At 39.9% G+C, this 27,156-nt stretch overlaps 1 protein-coding gene across 3 annotated transcripts in view; it reads left to right on the forward strand.

Moving 5' to 3' along the window:
- Nucleotides 1-27,156, forward strand: part of LOC105465663 (phosphodiesterase 7B) — a 333,358-nt gene that overhangs the window by 243,585 nt on the left and 62,617 nt on the right. For all 3 annotated transcript variants that reach the window (XM_011714218.3, XM_071096499.1, XM_011714217.3), the window contains one exon: nucleotides 8,371-8,454. In XM_011714218.3, the coding sequence (XP_011712520.1) occupies nucleotides 8,371-8,454 (84 nt within the window). The remainder of the gene's footprint in view (nucleotides 1-8,370; nucleotides 8,455-27,156) is intronic.

The raw sequence follows: 27,156 nt of genomic DNA on the forward strand, positions 1-27,156 counted from the left end.
ATAAATTACCTTAGGCAGTATGGCCATTTTCACAATATTGATTCTTCCTATCCATCAGCATGGAATGTTTTTCCATTTGTTTGTGTCCTCTTTTATTTCATGGAGCAGTGGTTTGTAGTTCTCCTTGAAGAGGTCCTTCACATCCCTTGTAAGTTGGATTCCTAGGTATTTTATTCTCTTTGTAGTAATTGTGAATGGGAGCTCATGATTTGGTTCTCTGTCTGTTTGTGGTGTATAGGAATGCTTGTGATTTTTGTACATTGATTTTGTATCCTGAGACTTTGCTGAAGATGCTTATCAGCTTAAGGAGATTTTGGGCTGAGACGATGGGGTTTTCTAAATATGCAATCATGTCATCTGCAAATAGAGACAATTTGACTTCCTCTTTTTCTAATGGAATACCCTTCATTTCTTTCTCTTGCCTGATTGCCCTAGCCAGAACTTCCAATACTAGGTTGAATAGGAGTGGTGAGAGAGGGCATCCTTGTCTTCTGCCGGCTTTCAAAGGGAATACTTCCAGTTTTTGCCCATTCAGTATGATATTGGCTATAGGTTTGTCATAAATAGCTCTTATTATTTTAAGATACATTCCATCAATACTTAATTTATTGAGAGTTTTTAACATGAACATCTGAATTTTGTCTAAGGCCTTTTCTGCATCTATTGAGATAATCATGTGGTTTTTGTCGTTGGTTCTGTTTATGTAATGGATTACATTTATTGATTTGTGTATGTTGAACCAGCCTTGCATCCCAGGAATGAAGCCGACTTGATCATGGTGGATAAGCTTTTTGATGTGCTGCTGGATTCGATTTGCCAGTATTTTATTGAGGACTTTCACATCGATGTCCATCGGTGATATTGGTCTAAAATTCTCTTTTATTTTATTTTATTTTATTTTATTTTGCTGTTGTGTCTCTGCCAGGCTTTGGTATCAGGATGATGCTGGCCTCACAAAATGAGTTAGGGAGGATTCACTCTTTTTCTATTGATTGGAACAGTTTCAGAAGGAATGGTGCCAGCTCCTCTTCGTACCTCTGGTAGAATTCAGCTGTGAATCCGTCTGGTCTTGGACCTTTTTTGGTTGGTAGGCTATTCATTATTTCCTCAATTTCAGAACCGGTTATTGGTCTATTCAGAGATTCAACTTCTTCCTACTTTAGTCTTGGGAGGGTGTATGTGTCCAGGAATTTATCCACTTCTTCTAGATTTTCTAGTTTATTTGTGTAGAGGTGTTTATAGTATTCTCCGACAGTAGTTTGTATTTCTGTCCGCACCTATTTTTCAACATTTTGTGTAATGTTTTGCATAAGCTTTTGTTGAAATCAACTAAATCAGTCTAGGATCCCCTCTGAGCCTGCCCAAGAACTGGCCCCTTTGCTGACTCCCATACCTAAATGTTCTACCAAACTGCGAGATACCTACACACTCCAGTGGAGTCTACATCTCCCTATAGTCTATCCTGCACCACTGGGGGTTCATGGGTCCGAGCTCTGGTCCACAGCATACCTGTTGTACTGGGCATATAATGTTGCTGTGAAGAAATACCAGGATAAACGTTCAGTTTTCCTCAGGACATGGTTTTGGTGCTCACTTTTATGAACCCTGACATGTCCAGCAGAGAGAGTAGAAACGCAGCCTGGAAGACTGAAGGACCTGTGAATTACATCATGCATAGTTGTTCCTGGTCTCTGTTGTGGAGAATGGAGATGCTGGCCACGTGCAGGAGTGCTTTAGAAAGCAAGGGTTCCCGAGGGCACCTAGAATCCCAATTTAGTCACTTTGTAAGCTGTCTGTGCTCCTCAGGACAGTGGGGATCATACACACACCTATGTCTGGGGCATGTCACAAGGACTAAAGACACTCATATACATAAGGCCCTTCAAACAGATCCTGACACTTAGAAAATCCTCCTAAAAATACCAACAATTAAGGAGCAGGTAGGGGGCGGGTGGAGGGGCGGGAAGGAACACAGAAGGTCAGAAGAATGCTAACTAAGAACAATAGCTACTGGTTTTTGAGTGCCAACTATGAGCCAGGCACTGTGCTAAGTAATTTATATATAATGCATTTCTAAAAAGCAACAAACTTTGCTTTGTTGAGATTCCAGAGATTAAAAGTATTATCTTAGAAATACATGAATGATGCATAATCTTAGACCCATCCGTGTTTCATTACTGAAGGCAGACCCAGACTGCATAGTCCCCAAGGTGACTCCTCAAGTTGTTCTCCTTCTACCCAACCTTTGTAAGAAGATATGTCTTTGTGTTCTCTTAAGTTCTTTTACAGCTTCTTGAAATTCTCCTTAGGCATTCCCGCTGCTTCTTGTTCAATATCTTTTTTTATGAGACTCCTGTGTTCCTGGTGATTGAAGCTTACTTTTTTCTCATTTTCTGTCTGAAAAACTATCAGCTCAAAAATGAGGATTGCTCTTGTTAACACTAGTCTAAAACCTGCCTTACTGTCTTTAGAAAATAAACACACTACTATTTACATATTCACTTTTGCAGCATTCAAGTTCCAAAATGCACATTTGTCAAAAAGCCATTCTAAGCTAAAGATGCAAGGTGGTGCAGTATTGTTTGGCAACTCGAACTTGGTGAAATTTCCCTTTTCTCTGATTTCGATATACAAATCAAGATTTTTAAGAAGAAAAGAAAGAAAGAACTTTTTTCACATGCAAAGAAAATTGTATTTCATTCCTTTTGCCAAAAATATGGTTTCTGGACGACTAACTCCTGGTTTGCCTCTTTCCTACATACGAAGCTCTCTCACTGACAGCCCAAGAATACACAGCTATTGAAACAGACCAATGGACAGGAAGCCTCCTACTTGGCCAGTTCAGCACATAGTGCTTGGTGACCAGACAGGCCCAGCCTCACTCAAGAAAGTGGAAGATTGAACCTCCACCAGGGAAATTTGGGTCTAATCAGCCATCTTGGGTCCCTCCTGTAACATCACGGTACTCGGAACAATAATCTCTGCCTGAGTTATCTGAACTGGCTGCTTGTGCTACCCCACAAATCTATGGAGTGATTAAATTGCACAACCTTCCTCCTCTCTTTTAGGCCAGATAAACATCTTAGGAGAAATCGTTCACTTAGTTAATTTGGAGAGTAGTCAGCTGAAATAAACAACGCTTCCAGCTGAGATGTGCAGTATGGTGAAAGTTCTTGTCTGAGATTTGGGATCTGGGTTTTCTCTGTCTTTATTTTGCAAGTGGTGGCAGTGACATGAATTAGTAATGTGCTCAGCAAGCTCAAAGGAATACCTTTCATGAGAGCTGCTTCTTTCCCACCATATTTGGGCTGCTTTGCGGCTTCATCTTTCTGATACCAGCACTATCTCATCTTCCTGGTTCCTAGTGACGCCCCTGCTATGAATCTCTATCTCATATTCCGTGCAACCTGTTTATACCAAGAATGTCACTATCTTCTTCATTCATCTCAGATGCCATGGGAGCCCAGTAGCTACTGCTCTGTCCCTCTCTGACACCTTTTCCTCACCCTGAAATGACCTTGACATACCACGACAGGGGCCAGAGTCTGGTTCTTGTCACATGGCCTGTGTTTCAGCCACTGTAAGTTGTCATCGCTGTCAGAGTCTCCACCCTCTTTGCCAGTTACATAAGAGGCCACATAGACGTCTGCTTCCTAGCACAAGCTTTTATTAACCAGAGGCAGCACAAGAGGCCAAGTAAGCAATAGGTCTATTCCGGAGCCATGTCCTCAGGGAGGGTGAGGGGCTGTAGTCAGGTCAGGTCGTGGCTCCTGGGGCAATTCGGCTCAGCTCTGGGCCTGTTTGCAGCCTTCAGTACAGGGGATGACATGTGATGTTGTCAGCCTGAAGGGGCAAAAAAAGCAGCAGCCCTTTCAAAATCAGAATGCCCCTGCTGTTTGTTTCCTTTTGGAACACAATAAGAACAGACTGGGGACATGACTCGGGGCTGTCAACGCTTCCTACCAGCTTCCCCAGCACCTTTCATTTGCCAGAAGAAAAAAAGCAAGTTGCTTAAGTTAAACAAGGACTTAATGAATAGTCAAAATAATTGTTTAGCTTGGATATAAGGCCTTAGGTAAATAGATGATTGCCTGAGACCCTGGGCCAGGAAAAGCAGCTAGGCAGGACACCACTTGTTCTTTCCCTCGGACAACAGCCCAGTAGCCTCTGCTCCTCTGAGGACTGTTGTTACTGAATTAATTCTCTCTTCCCACCAGCGTATTAAAGCAATTTAATATCAGAACAGGCTCCTTAAAGCAGGCAGAAGGAAAGAAAACTTTCTATATTAGAAATATACCATTAACACATAAATCCTACTACATGAGTGCTTCTATTAAATGGAATGCTTAAGATTGGGAATATCTGGTGTGTTTGTATTAAACTGTTTTCATGTTGTGAAATTTCTCAGATGCATTGTTAGCATACTTAACAACTGTCCTGCCTCCTGCCTTATTGGTATTTTTAACATGATTTCATCCTTTTGCAAATGATTATTTACTACACCAAAGGGTCATTGTCAGGTTTCTGAGGAATCAGCTTCTCAAAGTGCAATGTAGTTATGGACAGTGTCGGCACTGAAACGGAATCTTCCAGGTATGGTTTCCTTATTTGTTGTTAGTGCTGACTTGTTTGGGTTTGTTTGCTTGTTTAGGTATCTTTGCCCTTACCTGGCTCCATTGCTACTTATCTCTTCTTCCCAAAGTAGGATGCAGTATGAAAATTTGTTGTCAGCTAATTTCAGTTCTGCTGAAGAATACTTTTAGTAATTGTTTTCTTACTTGAAAGTAATAGATTCCTTGTTGATCCAGGACAGGATTTGCTTGTCTTGCTTGTACAGTCCATTTCCACTGAACTGCTTTTGATTCAACTGTGAACTCATCAAGGGAGTGGGATTCTCCTGGTATTCTTTTTCCACAAATCATGATGACTGTATATTTGGTTTATTGGCAAACAGCAATCAAAGCATACATTATGTAAGAAAAAGTTAATGCTGACCTGTTTAAACAATTTTTCGTCTTAATAATATAGGAGAGTGGTTAAGAACATGAGGTTTCAAGTCAGTTCTGAGTTTAAGCATAAGCTCTGCACTTTCTAGCTCTATGAGTCTGAACAAATTATCAAATTTCCATTGGCTTTGTTTCCTCATCTGCAAAATGGTCAAATAATAATAATAATAACTACTTTGGGTTGCTGGGTTGATGATGTGAAATAATATGTGTAAAATGCTCAGCACAGTGTAAGTATTCAATGAATGTTATCTACCATATTATTTTCACATACCTTATAATTTCCTTACAACAACTCTGTGATGTAGACAAAATTGCTATAATTTATGCAATTTAAATATTAGACAACTGGACTTCAAAGTGATTACTGATTCATCCAGGGTTACCCAAGATGGCAAAATGTTGGTCTTCTCAGTACAGGAGCCCCCAAGTTCCCAGTGTATTGCCCTCCCTTCATCCATTCGGTCACAGGGTACTCTTCTTCAGTTTCCCTAAATCTAAAACCTTACATGCTAATGGGCCTCCTCTGCCCTAGACTCTCAGGTGGAGACCAGGAAGAAATCCTGTCACAGGCATTAAAACCTTCGTCAATATTACATAGACACTTTCTGGGGAAATGGTAACCTCATAGCTACAAAGTCAAGAGGAACTCTTTGGTAATACTGAGAAGAAAAATACTAATGGAGAAGTGATTTCCAAAAGGTGAGACTGAAAGTGCTGGAAGGAGCCCATGAGATTACAGCAACAGGTCAACAAATCCACAAGCCCAGTCAGCTTGGTAGACAAAATCTATACGGTCTCCTCCATGCATCATTTTTACTATATACCATTATACAACACAAATGTGTTTAAAGTCAGTGCGTCTGTTATATCCTTTTAACATGCTGTATTTTCTCAATTGATATTAAAACTACAACTTCTTTTATGTGAGGAGCTGAGAATTTCATTTCTTTTTTCATTTTAAAAACCTGGTCTACACACTCCGTAAGGTGTGTGTTTCTAACCATAAGGTTAGAAACCAGTGGTATTGTGGAGAGAGCTCTGCCTATGAAGTCTAACAGCCTAGATTTAAGTGCTAGCCCCGCTGACTATAAGCTGAAACCACCATGAACTTAGGCAGCTCAGTTAAAGTCCATAAATATTTACTATATCAGGACTTTAAGGGGCTTGTGCCTTTACCTGGGACTACAGAGCAAATAGTAGTCCTTTATAACCATTCTTCTCTGAGCCTCTATTTTCTTACTTATAAAGTAAACAGAATAAAGGTGTCTCTCCTGACTGGGTTATTATGAAGACCCAATGAGAAAAAAAAAACAAGAAAATAAATACATTGTCATGTTGTGAAAGTGCTTTGTAAACATACGGTGTTCAAGACAACTGCTGAGGAGAGAAAAACACTTCAACTTTCCTTGGTAGCTTTCCTTTATTGACCAGCCACCCCATATCAAAATAAATAAGTACATTTTTTTAAAGCTAACAGCATTACCCTCATTGATGTAAGTTTATATTCACACCTATAAAAGTACTTTTCCATCTGTTTCCTCTTCCTCTCACTTTGGTTTATAACATTTATCCATAAATTACAATATTCTTTCATATCAATATGGCAATGTAATATCAGATTATACAAAGCATTAAAGAAGGCACCAGTATAAAATTCAAAGCAGAGAATAGCTCAAGAGCTCATGGCTTGCACTTTACAACCCCAAGTACAGTACACTCAAGGCCCATCTGTGAGGGTCATTTTAAGCATATCAGTTGCATGAGTTGCAGCTGATGGGGATCTCACCCAGGTCCTGAGTTCCTCCAGGAATTAGGAAAGAAAGGAGAGAGGACTGTTCTTCCTTTCAGCTCCTAGGCTGGGGCCCCAGTGCCACCTTAGTTTGGGGAAAAGGTGATTTATGGGAGGGTACCCGTTACTACTGGAATTGAAACCTTCCCTGATTCAGTTCTTCCAGAGATATATTATGTCTCACGTATTTCTACCTCTCCTCTGATTCCATGGTATATATAATAACTGGTGAATTTGGTCTTTATTTCTACTCTTGTCAACAGAGAACATTCACTTAGAATCCACTAAGTACCAGACAGCATTCAAAGTGCTATAGAGAGATGTAAATAACATGATATGCATGATCCCTGCTTTGCAGGAGTTTAGAAGGAAGCAAACCAGCATTTATTGCCAGTCAGTGAGTATTATTTTAGGTTCTCTGACAAGGACACTTCGAAGTGAGTCTTAACTTCATTTTATAAATGAGGCATCTGAGGCTCAGAGAAATAAATCTGCCAAGATCACACAGGTAGCAAGTGTCTCAGCAAGGTTTCTCCAAAGCCTACCTTGTTCTAAAGTCCATGCTCTTTCCACTGTACTCCGTTACCTCCTCTGATGAGAAAGACAGGACACATACCAAAAAGGAAAACGAACACAGATATTAAATATGAAAAGAAACCAGCCATGTACGGTGGCTCACACCTGTAATCCCAGCACTTTGGGAGGCTGAGGCGGGTGAATCATGAGGTCAAAAGATCAAGACCATCCTAGCCAACATGGTGAAACCCCTTCTCTACTAAAAATACAAAAATTAGCCAGGCGTGGTGGTGTGTGCCTGTAATCCCAACTATTCGGGAGGCTGAGGCAGGAGATTCGCTTGAACTCAGGAGTTAGAGGTTGCAGTGAGCTAAGATCACTACACTCCAGCCTGGCAACAAAGTGAGACTCCATCACAAAAAAAACAAAATATATATATACACACACACACACACACACACACACACACACACACATATATATATGGAAACCAAATAAATAAGTACTAGAAACTCTACAGACTGTCCTGTGTGCAAGAGTGGCCAAGTGCCTGGAGCAAGGCTAGCCTGTGAGGCGATTCTAAAGCACATTAATGATACAGTATGGAAAAAAGGAAGGTGGATGCTGGTCAGAAAACAATTGTGCTGGAACCAAGAAAAATTATAGTCTGGGTGATTAACACTTCTGAGAATGAAAGCTACAATGCAACACTCATTTATCCTTCTGGATTCAGATGCTTTGTCTCTGTGGCCCTGGGAAGCATAAAAATACTTTTGTCTTTTTATGGAACTTTGTAAGTTGCTGTGATTTTCACAGACCCATCTTCTGAGCACGTACAAGAGACCCATGTTCCTTGTTGGTGTATTGCCAAGCTCATTACACTCAGCATTAAATATCCCTTTCCACACAGCGCTCGCTTCCGTATGGTAAAAGGGAACCATTTTTCTCCTGACATCTGGGGTTGGTTTCATTGAGGATTTACACAGGATTTACAGGGGAAAAGTGAATGCACGTGGCAATGTTTTCAAGCCTTTGTTTGGATTTTCTGTTTTCTAGGAGATATACGACTAAGGGGTCAGACGGGGGTTCCTGCTGAACGCCGTGGTTCCTACCCATTCATTGATTTCCGCCTACTTAACAGTGAGTAATCAAGTGTACCTGGAAAGGAACAAACGTTTTCTTCAAAAAGAAAAAAAAAAAAATCCTCATTTCCCTCTAAACTTCAAAACGTTCCGGGGTCTGCCTTCCTTCCTGAATCTCTCTTCTGCCAACTAGAACTTAACCCTTTGTCTTTGAATTTCCTCACAAGTGAAGTAATTCTGGCCCTGCCCTACCTCTCAGAGCTTCAGTGAGGGTCAAATGAGATCAGGTCAGCTTTAAAAGTATAAACCTCTGGCCGGGCGTGGTGGCTCACGCCTGTAATCCCAGCACTTTGGGAGGCCAAGGTGGGAGGATTGCTTCAGCCCAGGAGTTGGGCAACATAGTGAGACCTTATTTCTACAAAAAATCAAAAAATTAGCTGGGCATGGTGGCGCAGCCTGTAGTCCCAGTTACTTACTTGGGGGCTGAGATGAGAGAATAGCTTGATCCCAGGAAGTTGAGGAGTGAGCCAAGATCTCACCACTGCCCTCCAGCCTGTCTCAAAAAGAATAAAAATTTTTTTTATAAAAAGTGTAAGTCTCAAAAACTGTGATGCCCTATACAAGAAAGCTACTATTTTCATTTTCCAGCACATTCTCTCTACCTTCAGCCAGAGCTAGACTAGGTGAGATTCCATTTTATTTTTGAAACCCCCACAGGGAATCCTCTTCTACAGTTGCCCTTAGTAACCCACGCATTATAGAATTCTCACTTCTTTGTCTAATATAAATCCTCAAGGTCTATTCTTGCCTTCCTGGTAAACCTCACCATGGCAAAATCCAAAGCATTGCTGCTTTCTCCCTTGAAACTTACAAGTTCATTGACTTCTACCTTTCCCTCCCTAAACTACTCCTCATCAGGAGTTTTGCTCAACCTTTGGTCCATAATTTTCTTAAGCTTAGGTTCCTTTGCAAACCCAAACCAGTGACCGGTCATCCCTCCAGATTTCATATCTTATAACGATCGTAATCATCCTTCACTGTAGACTTGTGGGGGAGGTGGAAGAGCAAGTGGATAAATTTCACAATTTGCTCCAAGGTTTTCAGTGTTTGGTTCTCATATCACTTCCCATCTATAAATTTCAAAGTACTAGATTATACCCAAAGAATATTACTTTCCTTTGACATAAATAAGCTCAGCTAAAGAGGTAATTTGATTTACTTCAACCCCTGGAAATTACCAGGAGAAATTAGAACTTGTTATTTCTAATCCTTCAATCCTTGAGAGGCCAATAGTAGGTGGCATGTTTGTATTTCTCCTGGCTTGTCAATCTCCCCTATCAATGTGCAACGTCTGTTTTTTTAAGCACTTTCAGGGACACAGAGACTTGGAGTAATTCTTTCCACACTAGAGATAACCTTCCCTACCCAGACCCTCAAAAATGCTTTTTGGAAGACCGTATTGAGCCGTTAGACCAATGCAATAATATGGGATACAGCCTGTGGGAGCTCTAATGGTCTCTCTGACCTTTCCTTATACCCTGATTGGGCTGTTCCAGCTACCCGTGGAAGTTACACCTTTGACAGTCTCTAGACTGAATGGATTTCCAGGTCCTAGGCATGTGGTTTCTCTAAGCAGGACAAGGATGAGCAAAGCGTTCCACTTCACGGTTTCATATAGACCAGAACTCTCCAACAGCATCCCATTTTGAAAGTCGGAGAGAGAAAACAACCAAAAAGCCTCTTCTCAATAGTAGATGAGTGTTAGTTCATGTTTTCTGATATGAACCTCAAAGGAATTAGGAAAATAAGGGGATATTTCTGTTTATAATTCCAAAGTTCCATTATTTTAAAACCTTAATCCCAGTGTTAATAAGCAACTTTACTGCTAATGGTGGTTATCTTTGCAGGCGGGACAGTGGAACACTTTTTTTGTTTGTTTTTGTTTTGTATTTTTTTTACAATTTGCCTCTTTTACTTTTGTAATCTGAAAACAACGGCAAATATAAATGACATTTAAAGAGAAACTCATTGCAGACAATATTTCAGTGTCATATTGTTTACCATGTAAGAGATCATCTGCCAGCAGCTGCTATCCTGTCTCCCCTCTGCTGAGATCCTCCAGGACTTCTGAGTACCTGGGCTCAACCCCAGCCTCGTTTCCCTGGCCCTGGATGCTGCCTGCCCCTCCACCCCCATTTCACCCCACCTGGTGCTCACAGTCCTCCACTCATCGAGTGACAGTGCTGGCCATCCACCCTGAAATTCCCTTTAGGGTCTCCTCAGCATTCCATTCTGGATAACTCTTTCACCCATGTCTCTTACTCTATAACATACTGCAGAGGCAATATTAATTTTTCTTTAGCATATTTTCCTTTATATGAGGTCTCCAGTTTTTTTAATGTATCAAACACACCCCAAATAGACTATAAGATCCTAAAGACAATCAATTGCTATTGATCACTGACTGACTATAGTTAACTTACCAATTATTAAAGGGTCTCCTCAAAAACATTATATTAAATAACTGTGAATATAAATCATCCCCTGTGTTTAACTGAACAACACAGGTAGGAATGAAGACCTCTAAGATATTCCTTTATTTGTGATATGATTTACCTCTTGGTATAATGCACCATAGACCCCATTGATGAGTTGAAACTAGAACAGATAACATTACTGTGGTCACCCTCCACGGTTCCTAACTTAGTTTGCAATTACAGCAGCTTGTCACCATGGAGCAGAGATGTATGAACATCTGTGTTAGTCACAGTCACATAAGGTATATATGTCATATCTCCTACCACTTCATACACTGTCTACTTAATTCTCTTTAATATCACTCATGTCCTTGTGGTTTGCCTGAGTTGTTAGTGTGTGCTTTATGCCTAAAAGGAAACATCTTAGGACATCTGGGGATTTTCTCCTAGAGCTTTTCTCTTTACCAGTTCATTCTTATTCTACACTGTAAGAGCTGAGCTAGTTTAAAGTGATTCTTTAGATCACTTACCTTAATTTTGAGTCAAGTTTTTCCCAGTGTGGGCACAGACCCCAAACTTCATTTCCCTCGGGTGCTTGCAGTTTTGTTCTCTCTCCCACAGTAAAATCTAATCTAGGATTTTTTTTAAACCATTTATAGGAAAAACCAAATCACCATAGCCGTCACTCCCCAGCTCTGCATCCCTGCAGCCTTCCTTCCAAAATGTTAGTGAAACCCACACAACTGCCATCCCCTTTCCAAAGTGTCGCCGGTGGGTGTCCCTCTCCCACCCACCTCAGTACATGCATGAATCACTGGAGCACGCAAGAGCAGAAATGTATACTAAATAGTGAGGCCCATGCATTTCCCCATTGGTCCCATTAGTCACAGCCCCAGTCTGTCACAGGAAGGCGGGGAACATCAGAATTAAAATCTAAAATTACTCGTCTTCAACCAGAACAGTTTCTAGGCATTAAAATGGATTACTAGGTGGCTCACGCCTGTAATCCCAGCACTTTGGGAGGCCAAGGCGGGTGGATCACAAGGTCAGGAGATGGAGACCATCTTGGCTAACATGGTGAAACATCGTCTCTACTAAAAATACAAAAAAATTAGCCGGGCGTTGTGGTGGGCACCTGTAGTCCCAGCCACTTGGGAGGCTGAGGCAGGAGAATGGCGTGAACCCAGGAGGCGGAGCTTGCAGTGAGCTGAGATTGTGCCACTGCACTCCAGCCTGGGTGACAGAGCGAGACTCCATCTCAAAAAATAAAAAATGAATTACTAGAACAGAAGTGGATAAATGACTGCCCACACACCAAATCTGTCCCCTTCTCCTGCCTGTTTTGGTAAATAAAATTTTACTGGGATATTGCCATGCCCATTTGTTTATATGACATCTATGACTGCCACTGAAACAGTGGCAAAGTAGTTGCATAGAAACTGTGTGGTCTACAAACTGCCCCCCACAAACCCCAGAATACTCACTCTATGGCCCTTTATAGAACAAGGTTGCCAACCCCTAGATTTTTTTAAACAGATTTAAGAGAGCTTTATGACAAAGCCACAAGCACATTCAGTCCAGTCTGTTTACCTTTGTTCATGTCTTTTTTTTTTCTGTTACATTTCCAGTGCCATCACTTTACTTTCAAGAATGGACTCATGTTGACTAAATTTTTATGGACAGAAGAATAAACAGAGAGGGAACCTCTGTTATTGATGCAGATTTTAAATTCCAATTTAAAATTATAATTTCTAATTGCACATTCTTCTGGAAGAGGTTATTTTTGCGGGGAGGGGAAGCACATATTTGGGGCAGAGGGAAACACAGTACTACTGATTTCATGTACCTATTGTCTGCAGGTAAGGTGGCTCTTGGTTTGCCTGGCATATTCCTAGTTTGCACATGTTCAGGAGTATTTATTAATAGTGCCATCTTTCATTCCCAGAGTGTCCTGATTTGGACACTAAATTACAAGGCCAACTGCTTGTATAGGTTTTTCTCCCAAAAGAGCATTTCAATTTGATGTTTCTCAAAGATCACATGCAGGAATAAGTTTAAAAGATCTATTGTATAATGTAGTGTCTATAGTTAATAACAAACATATACTTGAAAATTGCTAACAGAGTAGGTTTCAAATGATCTCATCACAAAAAGTTATAAGTATGTGAAGTAATGCATAAGTTATTTAGCTTTACTTAGTTATTCCACAATGTGTGTGTGTGTGTATATATATGTGTGTGTGTGTTATGTATGTATATATATATACACACACACATATATCTTGAAATATGTTGTATACCATAAATATGTACAATTTTGTCAGTTAAAAATAATAATATCATATCATATGCATTCCAGGCATAAAGATTAGAAAATCATTTTCATAAGAGATTCATCTAGATCAATAGAAATACATAAGACTCATTAAAAGCTAATTTCATTTCCTGTTTCTATTTTACACACACAATTTAGAAGAGAGTCATCTCTATGAACTTCTTCAAGCTTCTCTGGATAAGTAGCAGGAAACTGTGGCCTCAGCACCGTTTGTGTGGAACATTGGAAAGATAGATCTTTAAAGACTGTTATCTTTACACCTAAGCATAGAGAGCCCGAACAGAGAGAAAAGGGGGACAATTGTTTTTATTCCAGATGATGTCCTAACACAGAGAACTGGAGGGACAGAAAAGTAATGGCTGTATTCTCCCAATGTCGATTTCCTATAGATTTATTTCATTTGCTAATTCTGTTTGTAGGGGGGAAACAAAGGAGGAAAAAATGTAGACAAGAGTGTTCCGAGACTTGTGGACCCAGAGGGGAGAGTCGCAGGAGCAATTACAACCTTCTGCAGAGCAGGCGGCTCCAGCAGCCCCGTCTACAGCTCTGTCTCCTGATTTAATATAATCAGCAGCCTGAGTAGATAATGACTAGGTTGAGATGTTCCCGTGGCAACCGTCTCAGAGCAACACAAAGTGATTTCCACACCGGCTCAGCACAGGAAGTGACATACAAAGAAAACATGCTCAGGGACTGTGGAGCTTGAGGGAAAGAAACAGCTTCAGCCTGAGGTTTTAGGGCACCAAATATCTGCTGCCACAGAGAACCCAGAGCTCCGGACCAGCCCCTGGGCTTTGCAGTAGTAGGTTAATTGGCTATTTGTCTTTTCCTGCCTGTTAATTTGCTAATCTTGATCTTTAAAGCTCTATTCCTTCAGACTTGCTTCTCCTGTCAGGGTCATCTTAACTGCACAAGCATGAGGTCATTTTAGTAGAGCTACAAAAATATTTTCCTTTACTTATTATTTCCCAAATGGAACCAATATATGCAAACATATATATTTTTTAACCTTTTTATGAAGAAGTGACCCAGAGACTCAAATATTTTTTAAAGCTGCCATCTAAAACATATTATACCCTGCAGCCATTCTTTCTTTGACATATAAAACACACTCTCCGTGAAGGACTGTTGACCAAAAGCCACTCAGTATGCTGGAAACCATCTGGCCCTAAGTGATAGCCCCATCTTAAAGATGGAGGGACAGTTTCATTACAGACTCCATTTCCTATGAGAGAATTCTTGGCAGACAGTTACAGCCTTTTAGTAACCTTACAGATACCTTTTTCTGTCACCTATAAGAACTACACAAAATGCAAAGAATCCAAACTAAAATGTCATCGGATGATTTGAATTCAGTCATGCTGAGAAGATGCTATCCCACCCCCAGCCCTGTGTTCCCCAAGCGGAGAAGGGAGGTGTCCGCTGGGACTTGTTCAGACTTCTCCTCACACTTGTGAGTGCCAAGGTAACACCCTACAATTTCAAAGTTCAATATTTACCTTCCTCTAGAAGAAAGGCAAGGCACTCGCTGTGGCCGTGGTGCTTTCTGGCTCAGCTGGATCTTGCTCCATGATGGTGCACTCAGGGCTTCTGGCTGCAAGCTCTCAGCACTTCAGCTGCGGAAGTCCCAGGGCAGCAGGATGGTTAGCCACTGAAATGCCACTAGCCTGCAGAAGACAGAGTTGGCGATGACCCCGCTCTCCCTATGACTACCCCTTGACGGAGCACCTCCTATGGAAGGCATGTACCAGTGCTGGAGATACAGAGATGAATGAGACATGGCCGCTGCCCTGGAGGGATTTACAGTAGCATAAGCTACTGTATCTACAATTTATTTACAAATAAATTTTGATGTGGTGTGATACACCAAGTAATACACGCCTGTATAACAGCATACATAATATAAGAAATATATGAGGCCGGGCACGGTGGCTCACGCCTGTAATCCCAGCACTTTGGGAGGCCGAGGCGGGCGGATCACAAGGTCAGGAGATCGAGACCACGGTGAAACCCCGTCTCTACTAAAAATACAAAAAATTAGCCAGGCGCGGTTGTGGGCGCCTGTAGTCCCAGCTACTCGGGAGGCTGAGGCAGGAGAATGGCGTGAACCCGGGAGGCGGAGCTTGCAGTGAGCCGAGATTGCGCCACTGCACTCCAGGCTGGGCTGGGTGACAGAGCGAGACTCCGTCTCAAAAAAAAAAAAAAAAAAAAAAAAAAATGCATCTATGGGATTCAGAGGAGTTCAAGAAGGGAATAATTAACTCTGTCTTGGAAATTAAGGAAGGCTTCCTGGGAGGAGTTAAAACACAAGCAGATTATGGAAGCAACAGTGAAATAAAAGAGGGTTGTATGCTAAGGCCAACTATTAGTGCCATTATAAAATATGCTTTAAGACTTAAGAAACCGGGAGAACATTGTCAACGAGTTTGCTCAGCTAGATAAAAGTATTATTGAAAGACAAGGTATTCTAGTGGGATCCGAGCAGAGAAATCAGGAAAAATCATACAAAATATGTCTGAGAAAAACCATATTCAAAAAGAAACCATTTTCACCTTCTACATCTAAAAGTGAAAACAGCCACTGCCTGTTAACCTGCCTGACATCATTTAATGGATTACTTTTTATCTGAGGGATGAAAAATAGAAAATTGAGTTAGGGAGTCCAGTACTTCCTCTGGGTTTTCATTCATTTATTCATTCAACAAACAGAATGCCTACTCTATGCCAAGAAGGCCATGAAACCAAGGTGCTCTGAGCCACACCAACCACCACAGGACTGAGATAGCCTTTTGTATGATGGCTACCTCCTGTCTCAGACAGCAGTGGGACTTGGATCTACCAGAGACTCCAAACAAAAATATCTGAACAATTCCTTTTAAGTCAATAAGGACTGGGGAGATGGGGGAGAAACCTGCTATATACTATATCTGGGCAGAAAATTCTGAGGGCTAGAAAGGAAGCTATGAGATATTCTGCTACCCTCAAAGAGCAAACAGTCTCATTACATAGACAAGAAAAATAAACATTACACCAAGTACCCTACAACAGAGTAAATGATCTAATTCTAAAATAAGTAACAATAATCAGAGACAAGAGAAGGCAGAGATTACCGAAGTACCCTGAGCAGAAGGATTTATGGTCTTGTGCTAAACCCTGAAAGATAAGACAGAGTGTTGACTGATGAAGGAATTGTCTATAAGGGAGACTGACCTACATATGGGGACATAAAGTCATTAAGTAGGAAGAAGATCCAAAAAGTAGCAAATAAAGTTCATTAACTAGAGAGAAAGGCTTGGGATGCCAAGATAAAGAATTCAAACTTGTCTCATTAAGCAGAGGGTCTCTAGAGAATTTTGAGGAAAAGATGAACAGGATAAAACAGTGTTTGAGAAAATTAACTAACATCCATATGTAGGAGACACAGACTTAATGAATCCAAAGAAATGTAATCAGGCTGCAGACTGCGATGGCTGTAGAGATGAAAGTGTAAATCCACAGATTTCATATAAAAGAAGACATAAAACTTGAGGATACTGAATATTGGGAGAGCCAGAGTTGGTCTGGCCATCTGAAAAATTGGAGATGAGATCAACAGTCAGAAAAGTCAGAGGATGAGTTAGGGGAAAGATGGTAAGCTCCGCTGGGATAGGTTGAGTTTGCAGGAGAATCGAGTGGAAATGTCCAGAAGAAAGCTAGAAGTAATGGACTGAAGTGCAGAGGAGAGGTCTATTTTGGAAATTCCACTTGGGAATCATAATCATTCATGAGCCATCTGGCCAGAACAGGCATCATGAAGTCAACCAACTACTTTTGTTCAGGGACCCCTGTATTTTTAGTTTATAATAAGCTTCATTTTGTAAAGCATTACAAGACTGTCCATGAGAAAGCCCACAAAGAAATGAGTTTCCTTTAGTGAGAAACTCTAAATTTTCCTCTGTGAGAAACTATTTAGACATTAGCGTTCAGGCACCACCTTACTCCCTCATGATGGATTCTATTGAATACAAAAGTGACTTGTGTCAGATCCCAGCGGGTTTGCTAACTCACCTGAATACAGCACAGAGAAATGGCCGTTTTCTACAACAGCACTTCCTTGAGAGAAACTCTAACCCACTCAAAGTATTTTCAGCCTAGTGGCTTCTCTGGATATCTGGAGACATTAAAATATAGAGGGAAGCAGAAGTAAATTAAGTTTTTTTGACTGAAGTTACCTATGAGTCACTGAGCTAAAATGACTTGTTTGTTCAATAAAATTAAATTCAACCTCCTACCCAGAAACAGGCAGAGCCTATCTCTTGTGACCTCATTAATAAACCAAACGCAGGGCTATTATTTTCATTGCCATCCCACCTTCAAAGTTTCAGAATATCTAAGGGGTTCACTGTGGTCCCCATTCTACTGTATGTATGAAAAACTAGAGCGTGGCCCCATCCTTAATATCTTTTGTATGTTTCCAAACTGAGATCTCAGGGTTCACACACAAGATCAAAAAGATCTTGTTTTCTAACTAGCAGACCAAATTGCCTTGGGGCATCTGGCATCTGGATGGTTTATTACTTTTAAGTAACATGAGGAAGGAGGGCAGAAGTTATGCAGGAAAGTCCCAAGAGGAAGTTGGTCAAAGCCACTACATCTAACAACGACCACCGTAACAGCTCTAGTCTGAGAGGTGCTTAACCCCAGGCACAGGGTGTATAAGGCCAGGTGTGCACCCCTCTTAGGCAAGGTCCCCAGGATGTAGGTCTCTTGGAAGCCCAGAAGCACAGGAGAATTGCTGGGAATACTAAAAATAAAAATGAGTCCCTTCACAACCAAACCACGGCTGCCTCTCTGCCTCTTCTACCATGGTTGCCCCACCCAGAGCTCCAAGCTCACTAAGTCATCATCAGTAGAGGGAGCCCACAGAAAAGACCATGAGCTTTGAAGTTAGATGTGGGTTTGAATCCTACTTACACTGTGAGCTTGAAAAAGATGCCCAAACTACTTAATGTTCACATACATGCAAGGAGATTTTAATTCCACCCTGACTGGGTTGTGGTGAGGAGTAAATGAGATAAATGTGTTCAGAAGCCTGCCTTGCTTTTAATAGGTCCCTAATAAATATAGTTGATTTTTGGATGTCCCTTCTCTCTCTGCTGAGTACATCCCTCTCCTGCCACCTCTTCTCCTAGGAAGCATCTGTTCACCCTTCAAGCCGTGGCCCCATTATTATGTCCTTTGTGAAGACTTCTTCAATCCATCCAAAGGAGTGAACTCATCATTCTCTCTGCACTGCCACTACGTCTTCCAGAAAGCATCATCACATTGTAACTGCAAAGTCATTGAACCTGAATTTCTGGAGGTAGAGCCCAGGATATTTTCAAAACAGCCTCAGGCAACCTGAAGCAACAAGGCTGGCTCTGGGCCTTCCAGGAGTATTTGGGAACCATGATATATGTCAATTATGGCATACAAATTATATCTATGCTTTGCACAGATAGACTCATTTAATCCCCACAAACACCCTATAAAGTAACCACTACTATTACAGATGAGGAAACTGAGGCTGAAAGAGGAGAAATAACTCAACCAAGGTCACCCAGCTTGTAAGCCAGAATTTAAACCCCAAATATATAATTGCAGAGCACAAGCTTTTAACCATAGTAAAGTATAATCCTTTTTACATATGAATTTTAATGTTCAAAGGCAATATATGATGCCGTATACTCCTTTTACATGGAACATATATATGACAATTTTTCCTTTTAAATATTTTTTATAAATTATGAAAATTTTCTTTTTATAGTACATTTAGATCATTTCCTTTTGGTATTAAATGACTTCAGTATCATTGAACAAATATTTCTATAACTGAATGACAAAATATGTCATTAAACATCTAAATTATTAGATTTTGCAATATTTCTACTGTATTTTCTAATATTCCTGCCACTCTCGTGGAAGATGCCAAATGACAAATTGCGCATTTCATCACCTGACCTTGTGTTCTTTGATAAGAAAGAGAAGGGCGTGGTGGTGACAACTGAGGATACTTGTAAGCTGCCCCCACAGAAGAAGGAAATGGAATCGCTATTGTGACAAATTAAAGTCAGATTTGTAGCTGCCACCAGTAGCTTTAATTTTTCTCAAGGGGGAGTTGGTTATTTCCTGTTGTGCAAACCATGAATTGCTGAAAGAAACAATTTCTCAAAATGTTTATAATATATTAGATAAAAAGAAGCAGAATAAAAAAGTCTATATCCAAAAAGAAGATCTCAGTTATGTTTATTAAAATATGCCAAAATCCTAACAAGGGCTCTTTCTAGACGATTATTGTTCTTCTGTTTTTCTATTTTTTTCCTACTGGAAGCATGTATTCCTTTTATAATCAGAAAAAAAATGAGATTTTATTTTTAAAAAATTCAATGTCCGCCAGAAAAAGAACCTTTATTTTTTCTTCCAAAGGAATACCAAGATGCAGAAAGTGAAATTGCAGCCATAGGCCAGAAAACATTATTTAACAGGCCTAAATTGGAAAATTGGTTGGAAATTGTGAAGTTGGGTGTTTCTCAAAAGCTATGTATGCTACTTTACTTGTCATTTAAAAGTGAAATTTATTCCAAAGAACACAAAATCAAAGTTCTTATTCACATTTAGACAGCACTTTATACTTCGCAAAGCTTTTAAATGAAGACACTCAAAACATCATTGAACCCAGTTTTTCATTTTATACGCAAACAAAAACAAAAACAAAACAGGCCAAGTGATTCATTGCAAAGCTATGAAAGAGTTAACCAGGGTTTGGCTCTTACATTCTGTCTTTCCACTCAACCATATAAGGCTTCCTTATATAAGCCTTACCTTCAAGATATAAAATAACTTTTACCACTTGCAAAGAGAGAAAATAAAACACCAGGATTCCCCTTGAAGGTGGTTGGTGTTGGCTCCAGAGCTGGCTGCCTGGGTTTAGATTCCAGCAGCAGTTGCTACAGGACTTTGATCTACTGACCCCTGGTCCTCTGATTCCTCCGGCCTAGAAAAAGATGGATTCACAAGTGCACACATCTCACAGGTTATTGTGGGAAGTAGTGAGTAAGCATGCTTAGAGTGCTAGCGTAATACTGCCACGGTATCAATTCTTTTATTGTTACAGATATTAGTATTCCCATTTAAGAAGAGCATAGGACACGTAACAATATAAAGTACTTGACTTATAGTGAAGTAGAGAATGGCCTATTAACCATTTTCAGTTTTCCATTCTTTAGTTTAACCTTTCTTCTGACAGGTATTTATTGAGCTCCCCCTACAATGCCTGCAGGATTGCTTTCCAACATGTGATTGTAAATAAAGTGGTAGAGAGACTGATGGCTGGAAAAATGAGGCTAGGGAAGGTTGTTTTGTTTTGTTTTTCACAAGACATTGAAGCAAGCTGAAATCATGGTGAGAAGGATCTAGCTGAGAAAGAACCATGGAATAAATAGAGCAGAAAAATCGTAACTGAGAATAAAGTGTCCTGAGAATATGGGAGCAGATGACAGGCCTGAGAAAAGGAGGAAGCTCTCCTAACAGCAAGTGGGAGGAAGGAAAGAAGGGATGCCACGCAGGGAGTTTGGTAGGTTTTACGGCAGAAAAGTAAGGAATTTCCCATCTAACAACTTCGTGTTTCTCCATGAAGTAGCAAGCCAGGTAGAGAAGAGTAGAGAAGGGGCAGCCCCAGGGGCCACCAGAGCTTGGTAGTCTTGCTTTTGTGGCACTATATGTCAGTATGGCCCAGAGAGATAGTTCTGTGCTCCACCTGGCCACCAGCAGTCAACGTCATCAAAAGCATCACAGGGAAATTCCATCGGCAGTGTGGTGGCCTAGCTCGGCCTCAGTCATCTAAGTCTTTACCATTGTTTTCAGCTTTCCCCTCCTCAGTTTGGGCTGGTATAGATAAGCCTACCACTATTCCCACCCTCCCCTACATGCCCACATCTCCCTTAGCAATGCAAACTGAAAAACAAGAAAAATTATAACCTTGTGTCTGACTCCCTCCCCTCTCCTTCCTGAGCTCATTTGTGCTCTGTGGGTAATATCATCTATAAGGAAGGTCTAGCAGTGGAAACAAGTTTTCCCTGTCCCTCAGTGTCTGGGCCCTATCACAGCCACCCCATCCACATGACCATCCACTACTGGTCATTCATCACCTGAAGACAGCTGTGACTACAGCTAGTTCACTTTTAGGCAGGGGTTGGGAAATGTTCCCTCCTTGCTTTCCTGTGATTCTGGATCCTATAATTCTAGTCTTTTCTCCCAAGAGATGCCAAGAAATTAGGCAAGTAGAAGCCCAGTATCGCCTTCCCTCTCCTACCTACCATTTTTTGACAATTCTTTATATGCGAGGAAAAAGAATTCCCCATCTCCTGTCTTCTTTTCCCATTCTTTCATTTTGTGCTCTACCACATTAGCTTTATTTTCTGTTTTGGAGAAAATTCTTGGTAAAGACCAGAAGTTAAAAATCTATTTTTAGAAAGTCCTCCTTGGAAGACCTTAGATCATCCCTTTTTAAAAAAAGGAGAGAGGGTAAACTAGATTACACTATTCACATTTAGTGAGCAACTACTGTGTACCAGGCCATAAGCGCTGTAAGAAATAAAGGATGAACAAAACATTATGGGAAAGAGCTGATACAGAACTCACTAAAACACCTGCTACACTGGCAAATGCAAGGAGGTTCTAATGGAGAAAGCACTGGACATTCTAGTGAAGGACCTTGTGGAAAGGTTGGCACTGGCATTTGGGCAATGACTGGATTTTTGTAAGTAGAGTTTTTTTTTTAAGTGCATTCAAAAAAAGACCAGGCTTGGGAAAATGCTGGATACATTCAAAGGGCAAGCACCTTCAGATTCTAGGGTAAATGTGTAGTGCTAAAAGAAGGGTACTGCATAGTTGGAGGGAAGGTAATCAGCGTTGACGTAAAACTAGGCTGAAACCCTTACTAAATGTTGAGAGTCGGTTAGAAACAGACCAGTGATGGTCTTGAATGCCAATTTATAATTTAATCTTTTTTAAATGGATATTTCACTGAGGGCTTGTGAGTAAAGAAATATGTATTTTCTTTCCCTCATATCTTATGTAGCAAGTGGTTGCTCCTGCCTAATATTAAAACTAAGTTACAAAGAAATGGCCAGTTTTTCCTGGGTGTAAGATGAAAACACATTCTCTCTCCAATCCCTAACCCAACCGCCTGTACCTAAGATCAAGAGTGCTTCTACAATATGCTTTATAAAAACCCAAAAACTCATCTCAGTATTCAATTATATTTCAAAATTGGTGCATAGAAAGCCCAGGATTTCAATCCAGTATCAGTGTACAATCTATAATCATATATTGGAACTCTAAAATTAGCTGATATCTATTGAAAGTGTTCTATGTGCTAAGCACTTTATATGTATAATGTTATTTATTCCTCTCAAAAATGTGGTAAATTCTGTAAATTATTATCCTCAAGTGACACAAGGGGCAACAGAAGCACTAAGAAAGTAGGGAAGTTCAGTAGCTGTATGGGGGCATAGACAGGTTGCAAAGTTTCACGGAAGACTCTAGAAATTGTCCTCTGTATCCCTCTGCAGGCAGCTCCCATCACCCTCCCTCCTGAGGATGGATGCTCTTCAGGCAAGCCCCCAGACACACTAAGACTGCCGGGCTATTCTTATTCATTCATTTATTCACGTAATACATATTTATTGAGCACCTACTATGTGTCAGGCACTCTTCTAATTGCTTAGCTCTTGCAGTGGAAAAAGTGAACAAAGTTCTTTCCTTTGAAAGGCCTCTTCTCCAGTTAGGTGCGATGGCTAAGGCCTGTAATCCCAGCATTTTGGGAGGCTGAGGCAAGAGAATCACTTGAGGCCGGGAGTTCAAAACCAGCCTGGGCAACACAGCAAGACCCTGTCTCTACAAAAAATAAAAATAAAACAATTAGCTTGGTGTGTGATGATGCACGCCTATAGTCCTAGCTACTCAGGAGGCTGATGTGGGAGCATTTGAGCCCAGGAGTTCAACGCTGTGATGAGCTGGAAGATACCGACTCTATAAAGTAAAAGACCTCTTCTCTTAGAGTATTTTCTCTATCACATTTATCCCTCTCCATTATAGCAATAATTATTCTTTTAGAGGAAATATTAGGTCTCCAAAATGTCAGCAGTGTTCTTCATACCACTGCCAAACTATCTCAATATTCACATAGAAAATCATTTTAAAGGCAAATAGATTATAACATCTCAGAAGGAAATGTCTTCAAAGATAAGTGCTGCCTAATATATTAAAAGACAAGCAAGCTCTAGTTGGTCGAATGTTTTCTTCGTTGGGAATTGCCAAACAAGGATAACCTGTTTTGAAAGAATTATAGCATAATCAAAAACTCCTAACACAAAAGCTATTTGGGGCATAACTTAGCTCTTCCCCAGTGACTCATGACTTCTCAGAATCTTGGAATGTTTCAGAGTGAATTACTTTAAACAGCAATTATTAATTGGAACTTCAAAACAATCTTTGTGAAGAGTTTAGCTTTCTTATTGTTGCAATTTCCATTTGCTGAACCAATTAAGGCCAGTGGTACCACCTGAGATTTTGAAAATAAAGCAGTGGGTTTTTATTTCAGCTGTTTGGAAATGACTAACAGAGTAATACAATAGATGAATTTTATCTAACATTAATAGCTGGATACGTAAGAAACACCCACTCTCTAGAAATTAAGACATGTCACCATAGTCTTATGACAAGACTGAGTCTCTTATTTTTGAACTTTCTATTCAACAGCTCTCACCACCTTAAATCACCCTTTGTTATGAGTTTTTAAGTGTCTTAAATAGAGAAGATTAAGAAAATGAATACTTATACTCCTTTAAATACTAATTAAGAGGCCCTGGTAACCATTTATCAGTAATATTAATGGCATGAAAAATGAGAAAGTGTGACTCAAAGGTGAACTCAGGGCAATTTAAATTATATATAAAAAATAAAAACTTAGGTGGAAGAATTAAAAAATTTTAAAATTCTGCCCAAATTGTGGAGTGCCATTTTATACACTGGGAAAAAAAAATGACAGCAATAAAAATTTTTAAAAGATAAAAAATCTTTTTTAAAAAAATCGTGCAACCCAATTCTAAATGGAACTGAGAAATATAAGCAAAGTTTCAACAAAATAGCATATCGTTAGAAAAGCTATGCAAATGAAAGAACATTAAAATCACTTTGCTGTATAAAACTCAATGTCAAATGACAGTATCAAGTGTCCACATACCCTGATGCCAAGTTTCAGTCATCTAGTCCATGTGGAGAGTGATGCTATGCCCTCATCTATTTCCTTCTTAGGACTAATGGAAATCAAATTAGCTCCATTTTCATATTATGTGAATAAAAATATAAATTGCACAAGGAAAAGGACTTTATTGTGTTCATTGCTATATCCTACTCCCCAGAACAATGCTTTTCACATAGTAGGATCTTGACAGATATTTGTTGAATGAATAAATATTGAAGGCATTTATTCAAAACGACTTGTTGCTATGGATGGCGTATTTTATTTTTACTAAAGGTAAATTATATATAACATGCTGACAACAGTGGCTGGAGAGTTTGCCCTATTATATGAAGTTTTTCCAAAAAGAGTTTAGTAAACAGCATATTCGTGAAGATTATCAATATGTGGAATGGGTGTGACATTACATACATTTCAAATTATTTGAATTTGTGATAAAACAAATATTTAAAATACAATATTGAGGATTTATTTTAGTAAAAGGAGAATTTGTCACTTCTAAACAAAGAAAATTATAGGGTATGACTAGATCATCCTTTATCCTTAAGTCATATTTTCCAAATCTTTAATCCTTTATAGCACCATTTCCCAAAGCGTGGTATGGGAACACAGGCGATATTTTTGTTATAGAAACAACCTTTTATCTTTTACTATAATCATTACATGTATATTTTAACATGTACTAGAGAAAATGTATTTAACACATCAAATCTGTTTTTTATTGATACTAATTTTATATAAGATATATGTAACTAAGGGCCTGGGCATGGTCACTCACACTTGTGAATTAGCACTATGGGAGGCCAAGGCAGGAGGACTGCTTGAGGACAGGAGTTTGAGATCAGCCTGGGAAAAGCCATCTCTTAAAAAAATTAAAAAATTAGGCGTTGTGGTGCACACATGTAGTTCCAGCTACTCAGGAGGCTGAGGTGGGAAGATCACTTAAACCCAGGAGGTCAAGGCTACAGCGAGCTATAATACTATTGCTCCGGTGCAACTCCAACCTGGGAGACAGGGCAAAGATCCTGTCCCTAAAAAAAAAAATAAAGAAATAATATGTATATATAGGTAAAAATGAATTTGTATGATTTTTCAAAAAGATATTATGTAAGTAGTGGTATAGGCAGATATGGTAAAAACACTACTAAAGGCAAGAGGATGACTGAAATTGAGGAAACTCTGACCTTAGTTTCTACTTGGAGCAGTGAGACTCAGAGCAAATACTCCATTCTTCCCAGGCTTCAGACAGGAACCCATTACACAACACCCTTCCCGGGACGTTTTTACCCAGTAGAAAGACTTCTAACCCTCTCAGACCCAATGCCTCCCTTCTATAACACATTTTATAATCTTTACTACCCTGATAGATCCTTTACCCTCTTGAAATCTATAGCCTACTTATTCTCATAAGCTCAAAAACAATCATAATAAGGCCCTAGCTTTTAATACACAAGAAATACAAGAAAAGCAACTTATGACAAATAAGTAAATGCTTGGGCATAATCACCCTAGAAGGCCTAAGGATATAGTCTGTATTGCACCCACATGCAGAGCCTGTGAATGTGACAGTCCAGTGCAATCGATACAGGTGTATCATGTTGGAAATGCAGTCAACTATCATCAGCAGTCCTGCCACTGGTAATTTCCTAAGAAGGGGAACAACTTCTGGGAAAATCGTGTCCACCACTCCCTCCTCTTACCCACAACCCCCCCAAAACAACATTCTTTCCTTAGTTTGCATAGTAGTTACACTTCTGAAAAGGGAATATTGTATTAAAACTGTACAAGAGAACAACCACTATGGAAAACAGTGTGGAGATTCCTAAAGAACTAAAAGTAGAACGACCATTTGATCCAGCAGTCCCACTCCTGGGTATCTACCCAGAGGAGAAGAAGTTATTATATGAAAAAGATACTTGCACACGCATGCTTATAGCAGCACAATTTGCAACTGCAAAAATATGGAACCAACCCAAATACCCATCAATCAATGAATGGATAAAGAAACTGTAATATATATAAATGATGGAATACCACTCAACCATAAAAAGGAATGAATTAATGGCATTTGCAGAAACCTGGTTGGGATTGGAGGCAATTATTCTAAGTGAAGTAACTCAGGAATGGAAAACCAAACATCGTATGTTCTCACTCATAAGTGAGAGCTAAGCTATGAGGATGCAAAGACATAAAAATGCCACAATGGACTTTGGGGACTCGGGGAAAGGGTGGGAAGAGGTTGAGGGATAAAAGACTACAAATTGAGTTCAATGTATACTGCTCAGGAGATGGGTGCACCAAAATCTCACAAATCACCACTAAAGAAATTACTCATGTAACTAAATGCCACCCCTTCCCCAATAACCTATGGAAATAAAAAAATTTTTTAAAACTGTACAAAAGAATACTTTGTGATCCCCATAAAAAATATACATACCTAGTATGTACCCACAAAAATTATGATTTTAAAGAAAACAAAACTTTGAGCTTATCTGTCAAACAGAGAAGTGGGGTTAGGTTCTGGGTTCAGATCATTATAAATAGGCTTTTCACCCGTATGAATACCTGACCAGCTATTGAAAAGTTGAAGGTGAACAATCCTCTGTTGTGCAGAAGAGCCCCACATACTTTGCGACATCCCACATCCCTGGCTCCCTTCCCATTGAATT

Source organism: Macaca nemestrina, chromosome 5, assembly GCF_043159975.1.
Source record: "Macaca nemestrina isolate mMacNem1 chromosome 5, mMacNem.hap1, whole genome shotgun sequence".
In the NCBI taxonomy this organism is placed as follows: Eukaryota; Metazoa; Chordata; class Mammalia; order Primates; family Cercopithecidae; genus Macaca; species Macaca nemestrina.